Source organism: Lonchura striata, chromosome 6 (genome assembly GCF_046129695.1).
Source record: "Lonchura striata isolate bLonStr1 chromosome 6, bLonStr1.mat, whole genome shotgun sequence".
In the NCBI taxonomy this organism is placed as follows: domain Eukaryota; kingdom Metazoa; phylum Chordata; class Aves; order Passeriformes; family Estrildidae; genus Lonchura; species Lonchura striata.
The window spans coordinates 31,302,212-31,318,865 of record NC_134608.1 but is presented as its reverse complement, the minus strand read 5'-3'; the positions used below and the strand labels follow the sequence as shown (position 1 = coordinate 31,318,865).

General features: G+C 39.0%; 1 protein-coding gene across 10 annotated transcripts in view; it reads left to right on the top strand.

The window, feature by feature from the left end:
• The window catches only part of FMN1 (formin 1), a 176,896-nt gene that overhangs the window by 41,729 nt on the left and 118,513 nt on the right, over positions 1–16,654 (top strand). For 8 of the 10 annotated variants that reach the window (XR_013340172.1, XM_021539273.2, XM_021539275.2 and 5 more), the window contains exon 4: positions 9,338–9,455. Coding sequence is in view for 9 of the 10 variants with exons in the window: in XM_021539273.2 (XP_021394948.2) it covers positions 9,338–9,455 (118 nt within the window). In the remaining variant the exon portion in view is untranslated. Of the gene's footprint in view, positions 1–5,801; positions 7,276–9,337; positions 9,456–16,654 lie in introns of those variants that run through there. The other 2 variants (XM_021539278.2, XM_021539277.2) reach the window with 1 other exon arrangement.

Here is a 16,654-nt window from a genome sequence, read left to right as displayed (position 1 = left end):
ACAGCTCCCTGGCCATGGGCAGGGACACCTGCCACTAGAGCGGGTTGCACAGGTCCCCATCCAACTTTACTTTGAACACTTCCAGGGATGGGGCATTCAGATCTTCTCTGAGCAGCCTGTTCCAGTGTCTCACCACCATCACAAACAAATAATTTTTTCCTAATATCTAATCTAAACCTACTCTCTTTCAGTTAGAAGCCATTATCCCTTGTCCTAGCCTTTTTTACAGGCCCTTGTAAAAGTCTCTCAACAGCTTTCTTGTAGCTCCCTTTAAGTACTGAAAGGTGCTGTAACGTCTCCCCAGACCATTCTCTTCTCCAGACTGAACAGCCCCAATTCTCTCAGCCTGTCATCATAGGAGAGGTGCTCCATCCCTCTGATCATCTTCCTGGCTCTCATCTTGACTTACTCCAACAGGTCCTTGTCCTTCCTGTGCTGGCCCCCCAGAGCTGGTGCAGCCCTGCAGGTGGGCTCTCAGCAGAGCAGAGCAGAGGGGCAGAATCCCCTCCTGGCCCTGCTGCCCACGCTGCTCTGGATGCAGCCCATGACACGTTTGGCTCTCTGGGCTGGGAGTGCCCATGGCTGGGTCATGTCCAGCCTCTACCCACAGCACCCCCAAGTCCCTCTGGGCAGAGCTGCTCCTGACCTGTTCATCCCCAGCCTGTGTTAATAACAGGAATTCCTCTGAGCCAGGTGCAGCACCTTGCACTTGGTCATCTTAAACCCCATAATGTCCCCATTGGCCATTTCTCCAGCTTGTCCATTACGTTATTGAAAAGATGTTTCTATGTTTCTGTAAGTTGGAAGGTGGTAGATAATGTAGATGAGAGAGAGAGTGAATGAATTCTACTCTGACAGGACTTCTAAATTCAACCTACACCGGCAGCATGAAAAAAGATCTTACATTAGATTTTAAACCTTAGTCAGGGAGAAGATACAGAGATATGGAAGGTAATGAAACAAAATAGAGATGAAACTCCACCCTATTTTTTATACAGCATTTCATCTCAGATAAAAAAGCATATAAGTGAGATGTGAAAATGCAGCTAAAATTGCAATTAACAGTTCATAATTACTTACGAGATTATGGTAAATTAATGTAACTATGTGAATTTTATTTTATAAAGCCTTTTATTTAAGCTTTAAATATTATAGCATATTGTAGATAGGGAGCAAAAGCTTGCTGAAATGAAAAGAAGATGAAAAGAGAGTAACCTAGAAAAGGAAAAGGATTAAACATTCATCTCCATTCTTTGTAACACTAAGTGCCAGCTTTTGTACCTTAATGTACAAAGATCTTACTTAGCTTACTTACACAGTTTATAGTGATCTTCTGCTTCCTTTGTTTCTTGCATGTCTGCTCATATTAATTAGATCCATCAATACATCTTCCTAGAATTTCTCAGACCTACCACTTCTTTCTCATATGATAGGTTTTACAAGTTAATATTCCATACATTTATAGATACAGTATACAGTATGCACTCCTGAAAAACAGCAAACTGAGTTTCTTAATGTGCTTTCTGATTTTATAACTGTATAGCCATTACGGTGCTTTTTCAAATACTCTAAAGTAGTCCATATCTCAATGTTAATCAGAATTTAGATGAAAATGTTAAAAAACACTCTGCATTTATACAGATGGATTTATACAGACCCCTACACCAAATGTGTCTGGTATCCACACATTCTGTTAACATCATGTATTGCTGAATTCTGATAAGAATTATCATGTCTGTGTTTCTGTTGCTACATCTAAAATTAATTGCTGACATTTAAAGCAGTTATGTTGGCGATACCCCATTCCATCAAAACTCAGGAAAGCTGTTTACATAATGGTCTAAGTGGGGTAACAAGGCCAATAATAATGATTAAAATCAAGGCCTTATAGTTTTTCTTCTATCTTCCCTGCCTCTCCTCTTTTAGAGCATTTTAACAGGTTAAAATACTAAGTTTAAAATGAGGTAATCAACAGGAGAGACAAACAGGAGAGCAGGGGAATGTTAAGACCATTATCAACCTGCACAGTAAAGGTTAGGCTGAGGACAGGGCAGAGGGCAGACTGTCAGCTGAACTTCAGATCAGTTCAGGCCACCTGAGCTACAAACAGAGCCTGTTGCTTCTCGTGGCTCTTCAAAGCCTGACACAATTGGTGCATATTTGATTCCATTATTATTTTCAGGAATTTATGCAAACTTTTCTAGATTTGGGGTTCTTTATTTTGAAACAACAGTACAATATTTGTTTTCAGTTTAGCAGTCTTGCTTTCTGTCCTGTTCATGTTTATCTAGTCTGTTATTACAGTGATCTGAAAAGGCAATCTGAATAGATATGGGGTCAGGAAGTGTTGAGTCCTGCCATATGATAGTGGTAGTAAATTAGATGAACTTATTTTGGCTTAATGTGTGTTTTCTTTAAAGCCAATTTTAAAACCTACTTCAGGTGAGGTTTAAACACCTCAAGAACAAAACTAGAGTGGGTTGTGGGTGTGACTTCTGTCTGTGATGATATGTAGGTCAAAAAGGGTGTGGATTGTTAAATGTGCTTTAAACTGTAAGGAATGGTTGTCCTTTTGCATAATTAGTGCATTGACTGCCTTGAAAGTTGCTGTGACGGGTTTTAAGGGCTTTTCTGAGGCACCAGAGAGTTGTTAGTTTTATTAAGTAAAGAGGCTTGTAACATGATCATAACTGATTTTTTCTAAAGATTTTGAAGTTGTTCCTTTAGATGCAGTGTTACAGCCTGTTCAGAGAGACTTTCCTTATGAGATATATCCACCCAGTATTAAAACACTTCTGCCAACAAACTGACTCCATCTAATTTTGCATCACAACAATGACCTCTTGATTATATAAAAATATTAAGGGCATACTGATGTATGTGTTTTACCCCGAAACACTGTTTTGAGTAAGTAACCAATATATATTTCATTATCGGCTATTCTGTCCCTCGAAGGACTCTCCACTGGGCTGATCATCAGAATGCAGGAAGCAGGTCTCTACAAAAGCCATATTTTAAGCTGGCAGTTTATGGACTGTGTGGTGAATTTCAGACACTGGTTGACTCATTCATCACAATGACTTTCAGTTTATGAGTATTTCTCCAGGCGTATATGTATATACAGAGATGAGTGTCCTTGTTAATCCTAGAGCTCAAAAAGCTTGAAAGTTTCTCCACACTTTCTAGAGTTTACTACAAAAAGTACACATGAAGTAGTATTTTCTGCAGGCTTGTGAGATTACCTCTGGTTATATAGGGAGTATTTCTGCTTCTGGAGTTTTAATTATTCACTGTTCAACTCTGAGATTTCTAGCACTTCAGTATATTTTATAGGTTTAGCTTTACATTAAAAGCACCATCCTTTTAACTTCTAATTTGATCCTGGTCTGCTATATTTTGTTGGGATGTTGTTTAGACATAAAGTATGAGATTCCTGTTTTAAGTCCACTTTCAAACTAAACTTTTCCAAAGTCAATTAAAACCTTAATAGTTAAATAGTGGTTGTAATCATTAACCTTCTATTCATAGGATTGTTACAGCTTGGTGACCCTTTTTATTACAGGGTAGTTTTATTCTAAGTATGGGTTATTATTAATATAAACAGATTAATAAATATTTTGGCATAATCTGAATCAGTATGTTTAGTTTAAAAGGTATAATGAAGTTGTTCACAGAGGTATATTTTTGTTAGTGACTATCAAAACTATTCTTGAAAATATGATTTAATGTTTATCCATCAGAAGTTAATCAAGCCCCAGATAAGTAGGCAAATAAATAAATAAACAAGACATTATCAGAATGATGAACAATTAATAATGTAATTGAACATAAAACCAGCTGTAATTATAGAAAACTTTGGTCCAATATTGTCACTTTGCCCCATTTATTTTGCCATAAAATGGAATTTAGAATTGCTTTAGATTTGCCTTCAAGAAATTTTGTCTTGAGAAAAGTCACCAGTGTTGTAGTAGCTTCCTTCCACCTGTTTATAAGTCCTGGAATTTTAGCTATAATTTGGCATAGGGGGTGGTAAGGATTTCATGTCTCTTTCTTTACATAGAGCTTCATTTTGTGATATTAAGCCTAGAAACCAGGGTAGCCATGACCTGTCAGTTGTTTCTGACCTTGGCACTTGATAATTAAGCATAGCGGAGAAGCAAGTCCAGAGCTTGCTAGAGGGAATGTCAGGCAGCAGGGCAAAAGACATTGCTCCATGTGAAATCACAGATAAAGATGAGAATGATTCCAGTGCCCTTTATCTATAGGTACACATGCAACCCTGTAATTGAAAAGGTGTCTGTAAGCTTCATCTAAGTCCTTAGTATTACAATCTGATTTTCAGGAAACTTTGTTCCTGCAGGAGATACCAATGGCTTTTGCGTTTGCTGTTGACAAATTATTTTTATACAGTCTATATTTTAAACATCCCAACACATTTAAACAGCTAAATGTGTTGGGAACCTTTGTTGTTGCTTGTTGGCTGTAATACTCAGCTTTTTAGTAAATGCTTTTTGGTAATCACATACAGCAGTGTGATCTGTAGCTGATTTCCCTGTGAAGGACAGCTTTCCCATGTTGCTTGCTTAAGATTACTCATCACAGCTAAATGGATGACTGTAGAATGACCCTTTAACTTGGGTAAAAAAAAAAAAAAAGTAGCGAAAGTGGAGACTTGTGATGGAAGCCTGCTCCAAATGTTACTGACTTTCTGAATATTAATAGTACTTAAGAGTATTTTGTACTTTTGCCATCTGTATTGATAAAAAAATACATAGTATCCGTGGTAGTTTGTGTTAACGTTGAGTTAGTTTTGTAAGTTTCAAGCGTTCTTGTTCATTTCAACTAAAGAAATCTCACACATAGAGCAGAAAAGTCTGTGAAAATCATCACAGAATATGTCAGCAGAGATTGTTCTTGTTCAAGACCATCCAAGGCCGGTGCCGTGGATGGCCAAGGCTGTCCGATTCCTAAAGTTAATTTGTCCCTGCTGGGCGCTGGCCGCTCTCCCGCCGCCCGGCGCTCCCGGTGCCGGGGCGCGGCCGCAGTCTCTGATAAGTACCTGTGTGCGCCTCTCAGCAGCAGCCGTGCAGGGCAAGGACAGTGGTAATATGAAACCAGTCTCGTTGGTTTTTGTTCGTGGCCCTGGAGGCTGAAATCTGCATTCCAGATGAAACCTCCAGCAAATCCGAAGAGAGTCTCTTTTTCTCCTACTTTGCTCTGCTTCAAGGGCGCTCACCCGAGTTGGCTTTGCCCGGACGGGCACTGGGGGCTCTCCAAGGGCTTCAGGAGGGGGTACGGGAAGCTTCAGAGTCGTTAGCTCGGGTTTCCATTTGACATTTTTTGGTGATTATGGATTTACAAAAGAAGTTCTTTATCCTAGTGGCGAAACTATACAAAGGAATCCGTCCGGAATTTTCTACTGAAAACCACCCAGCGCTGGCGCACCGGGACGAGGAAGTAGGGAGCAGCCGCGGCGCGCTCGGCGCGGCGGGACGGCGGCTGTAGCTCCGGGGCTGCGGCTCGGCCGGGTGCGGAGCCCCCGGGGGACCACTGGCCGAGGTTGGTGCTGTGGCAAGCCCCTCCCGGGCGAGGGAACAAGCTGCAGCCACTGCCGAGAACTGTTTTTACGGCGGGTCGTTTTGCGTCCCTTGGCGGAGCGGAGCCCCGACGGCCGGGCGGAAGAGCGGCGGCGGCCCGGTGCAGCGCGGGAGGCCGGCGGGCCGGGCCGAGCCGAGCCGAGCCGAGCCGGGCCGGGCCGGGCCGGGCCGGGCCGCCTGTGGCAGCGCCGGCAGCCGCCCGCCGGCAGCCTGAATGCGCGCTCTGAGCGCCGGCTCGGCCCTCAGCGGCGCTGCTGCCAGCGAACTACTCGCTGCTTCACGCAACATGGAAGAACGGAATGGGATGCCTGACTGTAGCCAGCTTTTAGACCTGGAGAGCACAGCAGAAGGCGACCCTGACCCACTCACTGCATTTTCTGTGAAAACACTGTTTGGATTTACAACTGAGTTTGAATCTACAGCTCCCAAAGAAGAAACAGTGCTTAAAGCACTTCAGCCTTTGCCCAGCAATATAAATACTCACGCTAACACCTGGCACGAGAGGAATGATAATGGATGTAATGAGAACTCAGAAAATCAGCACAGCGCGGATAGTACCAGTGGCCAAGCCGACCCAATGTCTGGCAGGCAAGCAGGCCTGGAGCTGGAGTTAGCTGACCAAAATGAATTACTTCTTCAGCATTTGAGGTTTGTTCAGCCTTCTTTGTCTGAATCTGACAATGATGACAGGGATGCTATTCTTGTGCAAGGTACTTTGGTTCATACAACAAGTGACACAGAATCGGACACGGAGAATAAGGACCTAGACACCAGTGAGAACAATGGAAGCAAATCTGGGATAAAAGATGCTGCTTTGTCTGCTGAGGCCTTGGACAATAACAATCAAAATAAGGAAGAGTCAGAATCAGAAGGGTACAACAACAGTGATGACACTGTGGATACAGATGACATTGAGTTACACCCACCATTCTCTAAGCAGCTCCTAAGAGAGCCGGACGGTATTCTACAGTATGACTCCAATGGAAAAGACAAAATGTTAATGGATGAGCAATTCACTCATTTGCTTGCTACAGGGGAATGTCCTCAAGAACTTTCAGATGAAGAACAAAGACCTTCCGTTGATAATGTATCACTCCAAAAAGCAGCACTGGCTGAAAAGACTTTCCAGCTGCCTGCTTTCTTCAGTGGACTACGTGTCAGGAAAAAGGGACTAACCACAGAAGATGGGGAAACTGTTACAGAAATTAAACCAAGGGAGAATGATTTAGCTCTGCTTAAATTACGACAGCCTGTTAAGAAATCCAGTATTGCATCAGGTTTGACCATTAAAAAAAAATCATCTGAACCTAAAGCAAATCCCACTTTCTTAGAACAACTCTCACACTTGTTAAACATAGACGTCTCCAAGAATGAAGATAGAACTGAGGACTCTGGTGAGGGATCTGGGGAGACTGAGGACAGTGATGAAGCTCAAGAGAACAAAGCCTCCAGCAAAAGAGAGCCACGATCTCCCTCTGAGGAGATAAAATCAAACCCTGCTGAATCTGCACTGGATGCCTTTAAAGCCTTATTCACAAGACCTCCCAAGAAAGAAACTACTGCAGATACTTCAGAGCTGGAAGCCCTAAAACGCAAAATGAGAAATGAAAAAGAGTCCTTGAAAGCTGTATTTGAAAGGTCAAAATCAAAACCTGGGGATGGACCATCAGACAAATCTGTAGGTTGAATTACTTTTTCTTCCTAAGATCTGGAAGTAGAAGGATTAAAAAAATAATAATTTATTTTTTAAATATTGTTGGTGGGGACTTATGATCAAAATGTCATAATTGCTCCTCTTCTGGCAATCTCAAATTTTGGATTCTCAGCTGAGGAAATCATGGGGCTAACTTGTCAGAATTTTTGATCAGTCCCAACTGATGGCGACAGTAAAAGCCTCTCAATTAGAAGTGAGAACTTAACAAAATTATCAGTTTCTGATAATAAAAGATCTCTACATAACAGTTTTCCGTATGTTAATTATGGCTTTAGTCTATTTGATGGTGCAGATATTTACTGTAATATTGTTTGACAGTTTCTCAATCTCATTCTGTTTTCTTTCACTGAGTGTTTTATTTTTAACAGTAGTATTTCATTTTACCTGTAGGAGTAATTTTGATAGGAGTTGTTACAAGAAGTTGTGGGTGATTTTCAACTTGGTTTGTTCAAGACATAGAACAGGAAGTATTTTTTTTTTGTTGTTTACATGCAAATATCTGGCTTTTCAAATATTGATAAGCATTGAACCTTGTCCAGGTGAATCTTAGTGATTTCAATTAGACAACTCAAGTTTTTGATTAATATAAGTGTTTGCAAGGTTAATGCTCTTAGGCATATGGAGATGTAGTTAGTATATTAAAAAGAACAACGATGCAAAGTTTTCATACAATCGTAAGTGACTTTGAATGCAATTTGAGCTCTTTAATTAAATGAATAACCTTTGGGTTGGCATTCCCCCAACCCAAAATTCATACAGCCACATCCTTGGCAGATGTAATCAGCCCAGGAGACCATTGTTGGCTGAAGGGGGAATTACCTGAAGAATTCCATTTTCAGGATTGGACCTTAAACCTGAAGCTACTTAATTTTTAGTGTTGGTTATACTCTCTTTAAAATTTTTATTTTTACTTAATATTTAAAAAACATGTCAACAGTTGGGTAGACTGACAATACCAGTTTGTAGTAAATTACCTATGGGGAGGAGAAAACAGGTATTCACTGGCTGTGGAATGTACAGCAAGTGCAGTCTGTGTGTGCCCTTCCCATGCTGGCTTGCTCCTTCCGGCTTACACCAGTCGCTGTGCTGGTGTCAGCATTCCTGTGGCTCTCAGCAAACCTATTTGGGAAGCTGTCATCACACACAGTGAGGGAGGAGGCACAGGAGTCAGCACGAGTGGCTTTTATAAATGTCTGCTTAATGCCCGTTCTAGTGCAAATCTATATTTTCTCAGAGCAAAGCCAGAGCCTAAGGATCTCGCCTTTCCTTTCCTTGCTCCTGTGGGCCAGTTATGGGGCCATTTCTGTACATGGTTTTACTGTTGCTGCAGTTGTGTCTATGCAATTACGTGTAGTAACATGTTGAAAATCAGATTACAGAAATATTGAAGATTTAAAAAAAGAACACCAAAAAATCCCTCTAAAAGAATGCTTGTTTAGTGGGTCATTCCCCCTCCACCCCTTCCCCATTTGAAGAGTTAGTTATTTTAGCATTCCAGTTGGCAGTGTAGTCCCATTAACAGCTGCAGCATTACTTTGATGTGGCAGTATTACCTGGTATGTGGACTGAGCAATCTGCAGGGGGTGGGGCAGGAACTTCATAAACTAGCTCTGCTTCCAGAAAATTATATTGTCAAATGATGTCTTAGGTGAATTGCTCTAATGTTTACTTGTAAGAGGAGCTCACGATGGAATATTTCACTCTGGAAGAAAGATACAAAGATAGGAATAAACCCTATAATTGATGACCACCTCTGTGGTTCAACAAAGGATGGACAGCTCTTGACAGTGATGTGAATTGTTTCAACAAATCACTGCATGTCACATGCATTATGCTACTTTCCTCCTCAAAAATACTTTCCTACACTGATTTATTTGTGTCCCTTCCAACCAACCGAGCACTGCTTCAATCAGTAGAATGAGACAGATAATCTTTCTGGAGCACGTGTAGAGCTGAGCATGGGAGCTGGTGTTTGGAATCAATTGATACTGCAGTCTTTTAATTTTTTGTTGTGTAATTTTAACAGCCTGACCTGAGTCCCTCAGAGCAAGATGACAAGACTCCAGGGAGACTGCAGACTGTCTGGCCGCCACCAAAAGCAAATCATGAAGAAGTAAAAGTAGGATTAAAGTACACAGAAGCAGGTAAAACAAAGAGGTGAAGCATTTGCAGAAATTAGTTTCTGACATTTTCAATCTTGTTTGATACAGAGATAGTGATAAGTCACAGTATTTTCTTATCTGAAAGAACAGACCCTATGTTTCATATGTGTGGTTTTCTGCTACTTGTTAATTCTGCATCTGATTTTTAAATGTGAGTGGCTAAATATTGTGCAAAGTTGCCTGTACAAAATTGAGAGGAAAGAAGTGGGTTTTCTTGATAAATTAGGTTATCCATTTCCAGTGGGATTTTGTTCAAATGTGTGTCGGATTGGTGATAGTAGTTGAGTGACTGCCTTTTCTGATGCCTGAGTGCAGCGGGGGCAGCCCTGTGCTAAACTCTGGTCTGGCTGCAGATTTTCTTCAGGTACTGTCCGGAGTGAAAACAACACCATTATTGCAACATGTGTATGAGCAGAGCAGTGCTCATATCCAGTCAGGCCACTTCTATAGCTAGCCACATATATTGTCCTATGCAAGTGTATGAAAGGGTATGTCCAAAGTACAATGCTAATTATCAGATAAGCTTTTCACAGAAAAATATTTATTGTGTTTTTTTATTATTTAGATATTTACATAACATACTTAAAAGGGAGAAAGTGATTATTTTAGCCACCACAACTCTGGTTCAAATTTATATTCTTGAATGTAAAACAGGAAGTTCAGAAATTAACCATAAACTGAGAAATGCTCTGAAATATTGAAGTGAAAGACAATAGGCCATCTCTTCTTCAGATACCTGGAGATTTTAGAAAATACCACCTAGAAAGTATTAAGTGGAACCAAAAAAAAAAGCTTTTATACTACTTTGCTGTGAGAAATTGTTCAGGGGAGTGCTGTGTGGTTCTTTCTTAATTCCAGTGGATATCCATCTGACCTTGTATTTGAGAAACTGTACTTCTATTTGTTCTATCTACTGCCTTTTTTGTTTTGGTTTAGTCATTCTCCATATTCTTTCAGTTTTCTCTGCATTAATCTTTTTTTGTAACATGGGAATAATATTGGAACTGTAAAAGTTGTTGGAAGATTGAGAAAACTTGGCTAGACAGAAACAACATGGTTCTAATATATAGAATTGAATTTAATATATAATATTGAATTTATGGTTCATCTGATTGGTCTGAATTTGTGAGTCTATTACTTAGATGACCAGGACAGGTATTCAGCTGTTGGCAAATTGATGTTCCTCTTCGATTTTTATTTTAGGCTATATGATTGTTATATTTAATTTCACCCAAACAAATATTTTTCCTTCTAATGACTGTATTCATCTGTGCCAAACATATGCTTAAATAAAGAAAGAAAATTGAATCAACAAAAGCTCCAGATTCTACTACTTGTAAAGAAATTGGGTCATGCTTTCTTGAAATTTGAATAGGAAAGACGGACTGGCTTAGAGCCTATGTAAATTGTTACTCTTGTTACTGTGATATTTTGGGTGGTAGTGTCATCAACATGTTGATGGTTTGTTTGCTAAGTCAAATTTTTCTAGACCAGATTCTGCAGTTCATTAGTTGTTCCAGCGTCTGGCAGAGGGATTTGAATGAAAACAAACCACTGGTGATTCAGCTGGGATGAGACGTAAGCAGTGCTTTTAAAGGAAATAGGCAAAGGCTGTGTTTGCATGCTAAGGCTACGTTAAGACTGCAGTAAAGTTATAGGTGTGCCGCAGAGATTGGCAGGTTGGTTTCTTTCAGCTGCTCAGGGATGCCCAGAAAGCAGTTGTGAGTTGCACTTGATGGATCACCTAGAATGGCTGTTCAGAAGACTTGTGCCCCTGTTCTAAAGCATTATGCACAGAAATGAAATTATAGTCTCCTGTAAGTGAAGCAAGGTGCTGTTCATGAGTCATGCAGTTACAGGAATAGAGTTCCTATTCAATGTTGGTCTTATTGCTGGGCTTTGTGGGGTTTTTGATGAATATGAACGTGGCATAAATTCACAATCTTCTCTCTGACAGTAGTAGGTACCTTCAAAGCACACGTGCATACTGGCATTTCCCCTCATACCCCTTTGCATCTGAAATTCCCTTCCAGCCACCAATACTTTAGAAGTTTCTTGACGCCCTTTTAAGAAGTGGGCTTCTTAAAAATAAGCTGTAATGGAGGTTAATCATCTGCATTATTTAAATCAACTCTTCTAAACCAAAAACCCCATTTCTGACCTCAGTGTCTTGTCCTGACTACTAAGATCAAATGAAAATTCTTGGTCTCAGAATAAAGTTCAAAAATTGTGTGTGGCAGGGATGTTTGTGATTCCAGTTTTCCTCTACTAATATTCCTGTATTCATAGAATAAAAAATGCTGGTTCGTTTTATTAGCTTTCAGTCAATAATTTATGTTAGTGTTTTGATTTAGGTGAATAAGGGTTTAATCTACGAAAACAATAGGAATGTCTATAAAAACAATAATAAGAGGATTAATTATTAGGTAATGGTCATTTAGTACAACTTTATTTTAGGCTTAGGCAAAATATATGTTCATATCCAAAGATAAATTTGTCAACATTCATCTTTGTACTTCCAACAGGGTACAGAAATATATACATATATTATAAGGGAGCATGTTTGTTTTTTACATTTGTCATGATAAAATAGGATTTAAGTAAGACTGAAAACTTGAAATACAGTAATCTTTTTTGCAATTCTACACTTTGATTTACTTTCTTCATCACCATGTAGTATGACAACTATGACAGGAAGGTAGGGATATCGAGGGGGAGTATTCTTGTCTTTTTGATCTTTTCTCACCTCCTTGTCATGTTTTTCCTCATTGTTCTTGTTGCCTAGTGGAAGCAAGAAATTCAGGCTTAATTTGGCCTACACAGCAGACATCACAATGACTCATAGCAGCTTGGAGGAGTAGCTAACTCTCTCCTGAGGCTCATAGTCTGGCTTGATGTGTGGGAAACGAACTGAAAAGCAAATGGACATAACAAGGAACACGTGTGTGAGGCTGACTAGGTCTGTTGGGAATATTAGAAGTGAAAGAAGTTGGGTATACAACTGAGCACCGGGTTTTTTCATGCATTTGATAACTACTTGTGGAGTCATAATATTGTCTCCTTCAGTATCTGAATCTTGAGTTGTTAATTTTGAATTGAATGGATAATGTTGCAATATTTTGGTTTAATTTATGTTTTCTTAATTCTCTAATGCATGTGTTTTCATGGAGCAAGTGACTGTGTTGTCAACTGGCTCTCTAATTAGCACATGCTGCTTGCATGATTCTCTAGAGAAACTGGAACTTCTTTGAAGTGTGTCTAAAATAGCTGAAATCCAGAAAGTCTGTTGTACATTTATGTCCTGGAAGACTAGAAAAAGGGCATTTTAGTTTATAGTTATTCCATGGAATCAAAGACATTTCTGTGCATGTATTTTTGGTCCTAAATGTTTGGTCCTCTGCTCTCATTTTAAGTTTTTTGGTTTTTTTCCTCCATAATTCTTGGAGACACTTCCCACATTTTTAAACATTAACTCTGACAGAAGGGTAGATATGTCAGCCATTATGTGTGGTGAAAATATCTAGCCAGATAGAGGAGACAAATTCATGTCTATACTGAAGAAATTAGTCTGTGATACTACATCACATTAAATCCACATATAATGAATATCTCAACTACTGTATATGACTAGGTCAGCACTTGCAAATACATGTCCCAGAAAAGGAGTTCAGATGTGGGTTCTGCAGCTCCTGAAACCACTTATGTTTGAAGAACACTCCACATTAAGGTGCTAGAGATGTACAGATTCTGTTATTCCTTTTAACAATACCATTTTAACCTTCAGGATCAAACTAGTTCTCTTATATATAACAGAGGGAGTTTAGTCTTTTGCTTAGCAGAACAGAAATGTAAAAAATAATAAGAGAGAGAAGTATTTGACATTCCTGCAGGAGAAAATGTTAAAAAAGCCACTTGGAAAATTCATTCATTTAGTGAGATTTTTTCATTCCGTGTTTTCTTTTAAATTCAAATGTAAAACATTTAAAAACCTAATTTTCCCACAGTCAGTCTGTTCATCATCTTTAAATCTGCAGTGAGGTAATGCTGTCTCTATGATAGCACAAGTTTTAGAACATTCTGTGAGGACATAAGCACAATTTCAGGGTAAATTAGAAAATCAGGAAGTGTCTGGTAGACAAAAAATACCTGTGTAAATGGTGAATGAAATACAAAATAGTGGCAGAGGTTTATTGCTAAGTCTCAAATAAATCAAATCCTTGATCCCCTATATTCTTAGTTCCCAGCAAGAAAATCACTTTATGGCCATTATGTTGGGCCATATGCCCCAAATGCAAGGAATAACCAGCTTATGTGAGAGAAAGAGAGGCATAATGGTTGGAACAAAAGGATGAGAGATGAGAGCATGATTTCTTATCTTTCTTTAACATAAGCTTCCTTTGTGGCCTTGAACAGTTTGTCTTTGTAAGAAAGACAATGTCTGTTGTTAAGTGTCCTGAAGAAAGTTGTTGTAACAGTGGTTACCAACAGTTTGTTTTGTCCTAAGTAAAAAAAAAAAAAAAAGGAAAAAGAAAAAAATTTAGTAATTTAAATTTATTTCATTTCAGTGTGGTGTTTGGGGTTTAGTTCTGGGATTCTGTTACAAATTTTACTGTAGGGAATTAGATCAAGCAGGAGTATGGCAAACAGGATATTTTGCATTGCTTCAAGGTAGTGCTTTTCTGATTGAATCACTGATAAGTTTGATGTGACCTCAGTGCATAAAATTTTTGTAAATTATTTTACTACATTTTACTGCATTTATTGTGGAGCATGACAGGTGCATGTAATTCAGTGTTTTGTAGTCAGATTCACCAGTGTGTTTTTGAGAAGCTGAGGGATTTATTGCAAGCCAGATTTTGTCAACCATACTGTATTCTAGAGTAACAATGACATTTCCCCCCCTTACTTATGATAGCTGAAGCTATGATTTGATGAATTCAGAAGGTATTGGGCTAAGATTTACTTTGAAAATGCTAACAAAAGCCATGCTCCAAAACAATCAAGCAACAAAAATACCCTTTGCTTTTCCCTCCTTACCTCAGCTGACAGTCATTCATACTGTGCCTCTTCAGACCGGAACAAAAAGATAGGCACCTGTGGATTATTAATATTTGTTGTTAAGATGTTTGTGTTCCATTTTCAGTCCTTTTGCTACTTTCTGGAATGGCTTCAGAAAAGTTTTGGGAACCTTTCCAAGTTTCAGTTTATCCATCTGTAAAATTAGAATAAGAATTCTGACCTATTTTTCAAGTCAAATTAAATTCTTTTTCTGTTTATAGGCTCTTAGCATTAGATAGAGGTGCAGAATAGGAAAGAATATTGACTTTTTAAACTTAAATATTCAAAAATAAAACCCAGACCAGCAGAATGGTTCCAGAATGGTAACTGTACCTAAGGCCATGGGATAAAATGTCCCTGCATTCCCATACACTGAGGATCATATTTTTACGTGGTGAGAGGGAAGAAGAATTATGCTCCAGTTTTTCAATAAAAATCATTGCTTTATTTTTGTTATGCATACTCTCTGTAGACATGCAGTAATTGTAGGAGACCTGTTGTTTTTGAGCCTGGGTTAATGTTTTGCAGTGGGTGCCTAACAAGGACGGGTTTTACAGTATCCGAAGCCATGTCTGGATTCACATATATGTGTAGCCATAAATATCAGCATGCTTAGGATTCACAAACAGAACAGCTTTAGTCCACTTGAAGTGGATGAAAAGTGGAAAGTTGATTTCTAACTTGAATATTTTCCTTGTGAGAAGATTAATCTGTTGCCTGAATAAAATAAAGGCAAATTGTGTGAAGTATTTCTTTTACTGTAGTTTTAATTTTGAAATATAGACTGCACTATGCACCTGAGCAATGCAATTTTGCAAAGACCCAAAACAGTCACAGGGTGTTATGAGGTGATTCTTGTTATATAACTGAAACACAGTGAAAGAGCCAAAGAGCCATTGTTTACACAAGAAGAATGACGTTTTATTTCCATGGTTCTTTTTGAAATATATGAAGCCCTTTGTGTAGCAGAAATGCCTCTGAGTTTTACTGAATTCCCTTTCCCTGTCTTCAGTCTTATTGTTCACTTGTTGTGATGCTTTCTGATAATTTGCACCTGCATTTAGAATTGCTTTTTGGATTTCTTTTTAGATAAATTTAATATCAGCCCTGCCAAGTTTGCTCCCTCTGCTATGGCACAGACATGTACGCTGTCATAAATCTGTTCCTCATGTGTGCTGTTAAAAGAGTTACTTGTTTACCATATTGCATTGGTGAACGTGATCCTGTGATAGATTGGTTTTGTAAGTATGAAGTAGGACATTTATTGAGAAAGAGATAGTGGTGAATGTCCCCAGCAGCAGTACCTCTAGTGTTGCCTTTCTGGGAGGGTGAAATGACAAGTGGAGCTATTCATCTCTGCTATCAGGTAAATGAGCTGTAACTGTAACCCCTCACAGCTGAGGAATGGTCAGGCAGGTAAGTTACTCAGGTGACTGCTTTTGAATAGTGCTTCATACTGCTTTGCAATCAGAAAGAGGAGTAACTATTTTACTCATTTCCATCACAGACCTTCAAGGGGGTGTTTTTTTTTCCATAGGAAGCTGGCTACAGTTCTATTATTCTTGAGGAAGTCAGTGGCTATTATTAAGATACTTCATGTCCTGTAGTAGGTTTACTCTGGTGTCCTCTGTGTTACTTAAATATCTGGACAGTATTTGGATACTGAACTATTGGCTTGTTTTGGGCTGTTTATTTTCTACAAGTTCCTCTTCATTTGTCTCCTTTTCTCACATCTGCCATATTTTCACCATACCTGAATCTTCAAGGTGCTGAGAAGTTTTGAAATTTTGGGTTTAGAGGGTTCTTCCTTGTCTAAAAAATGAAACAAAAAAAAAAACAACCCAAAACCAAAACAAAAATTAAGCTCAAGTGAAGGATGTCTGCTCGTTTCCCAGTCTGTGGATTCAGCATCCTTGCACGTAAGGAATTATGGGTCTGTAAAAGAGTTCAAGTACAGTGGGAAGTAAAGAACAGAGAGGACAGATGGAAGTAGATGGAATGGGGTTGAGGGAAGGATGATTAGAATCATGTTTTCAAATAACAGGCAGTATTATTTTATCCAATCCTCTATCCCTAGAAAATAAGTAATTTTGTGAATTTCTTTGAGCATAAATAAATTTTAA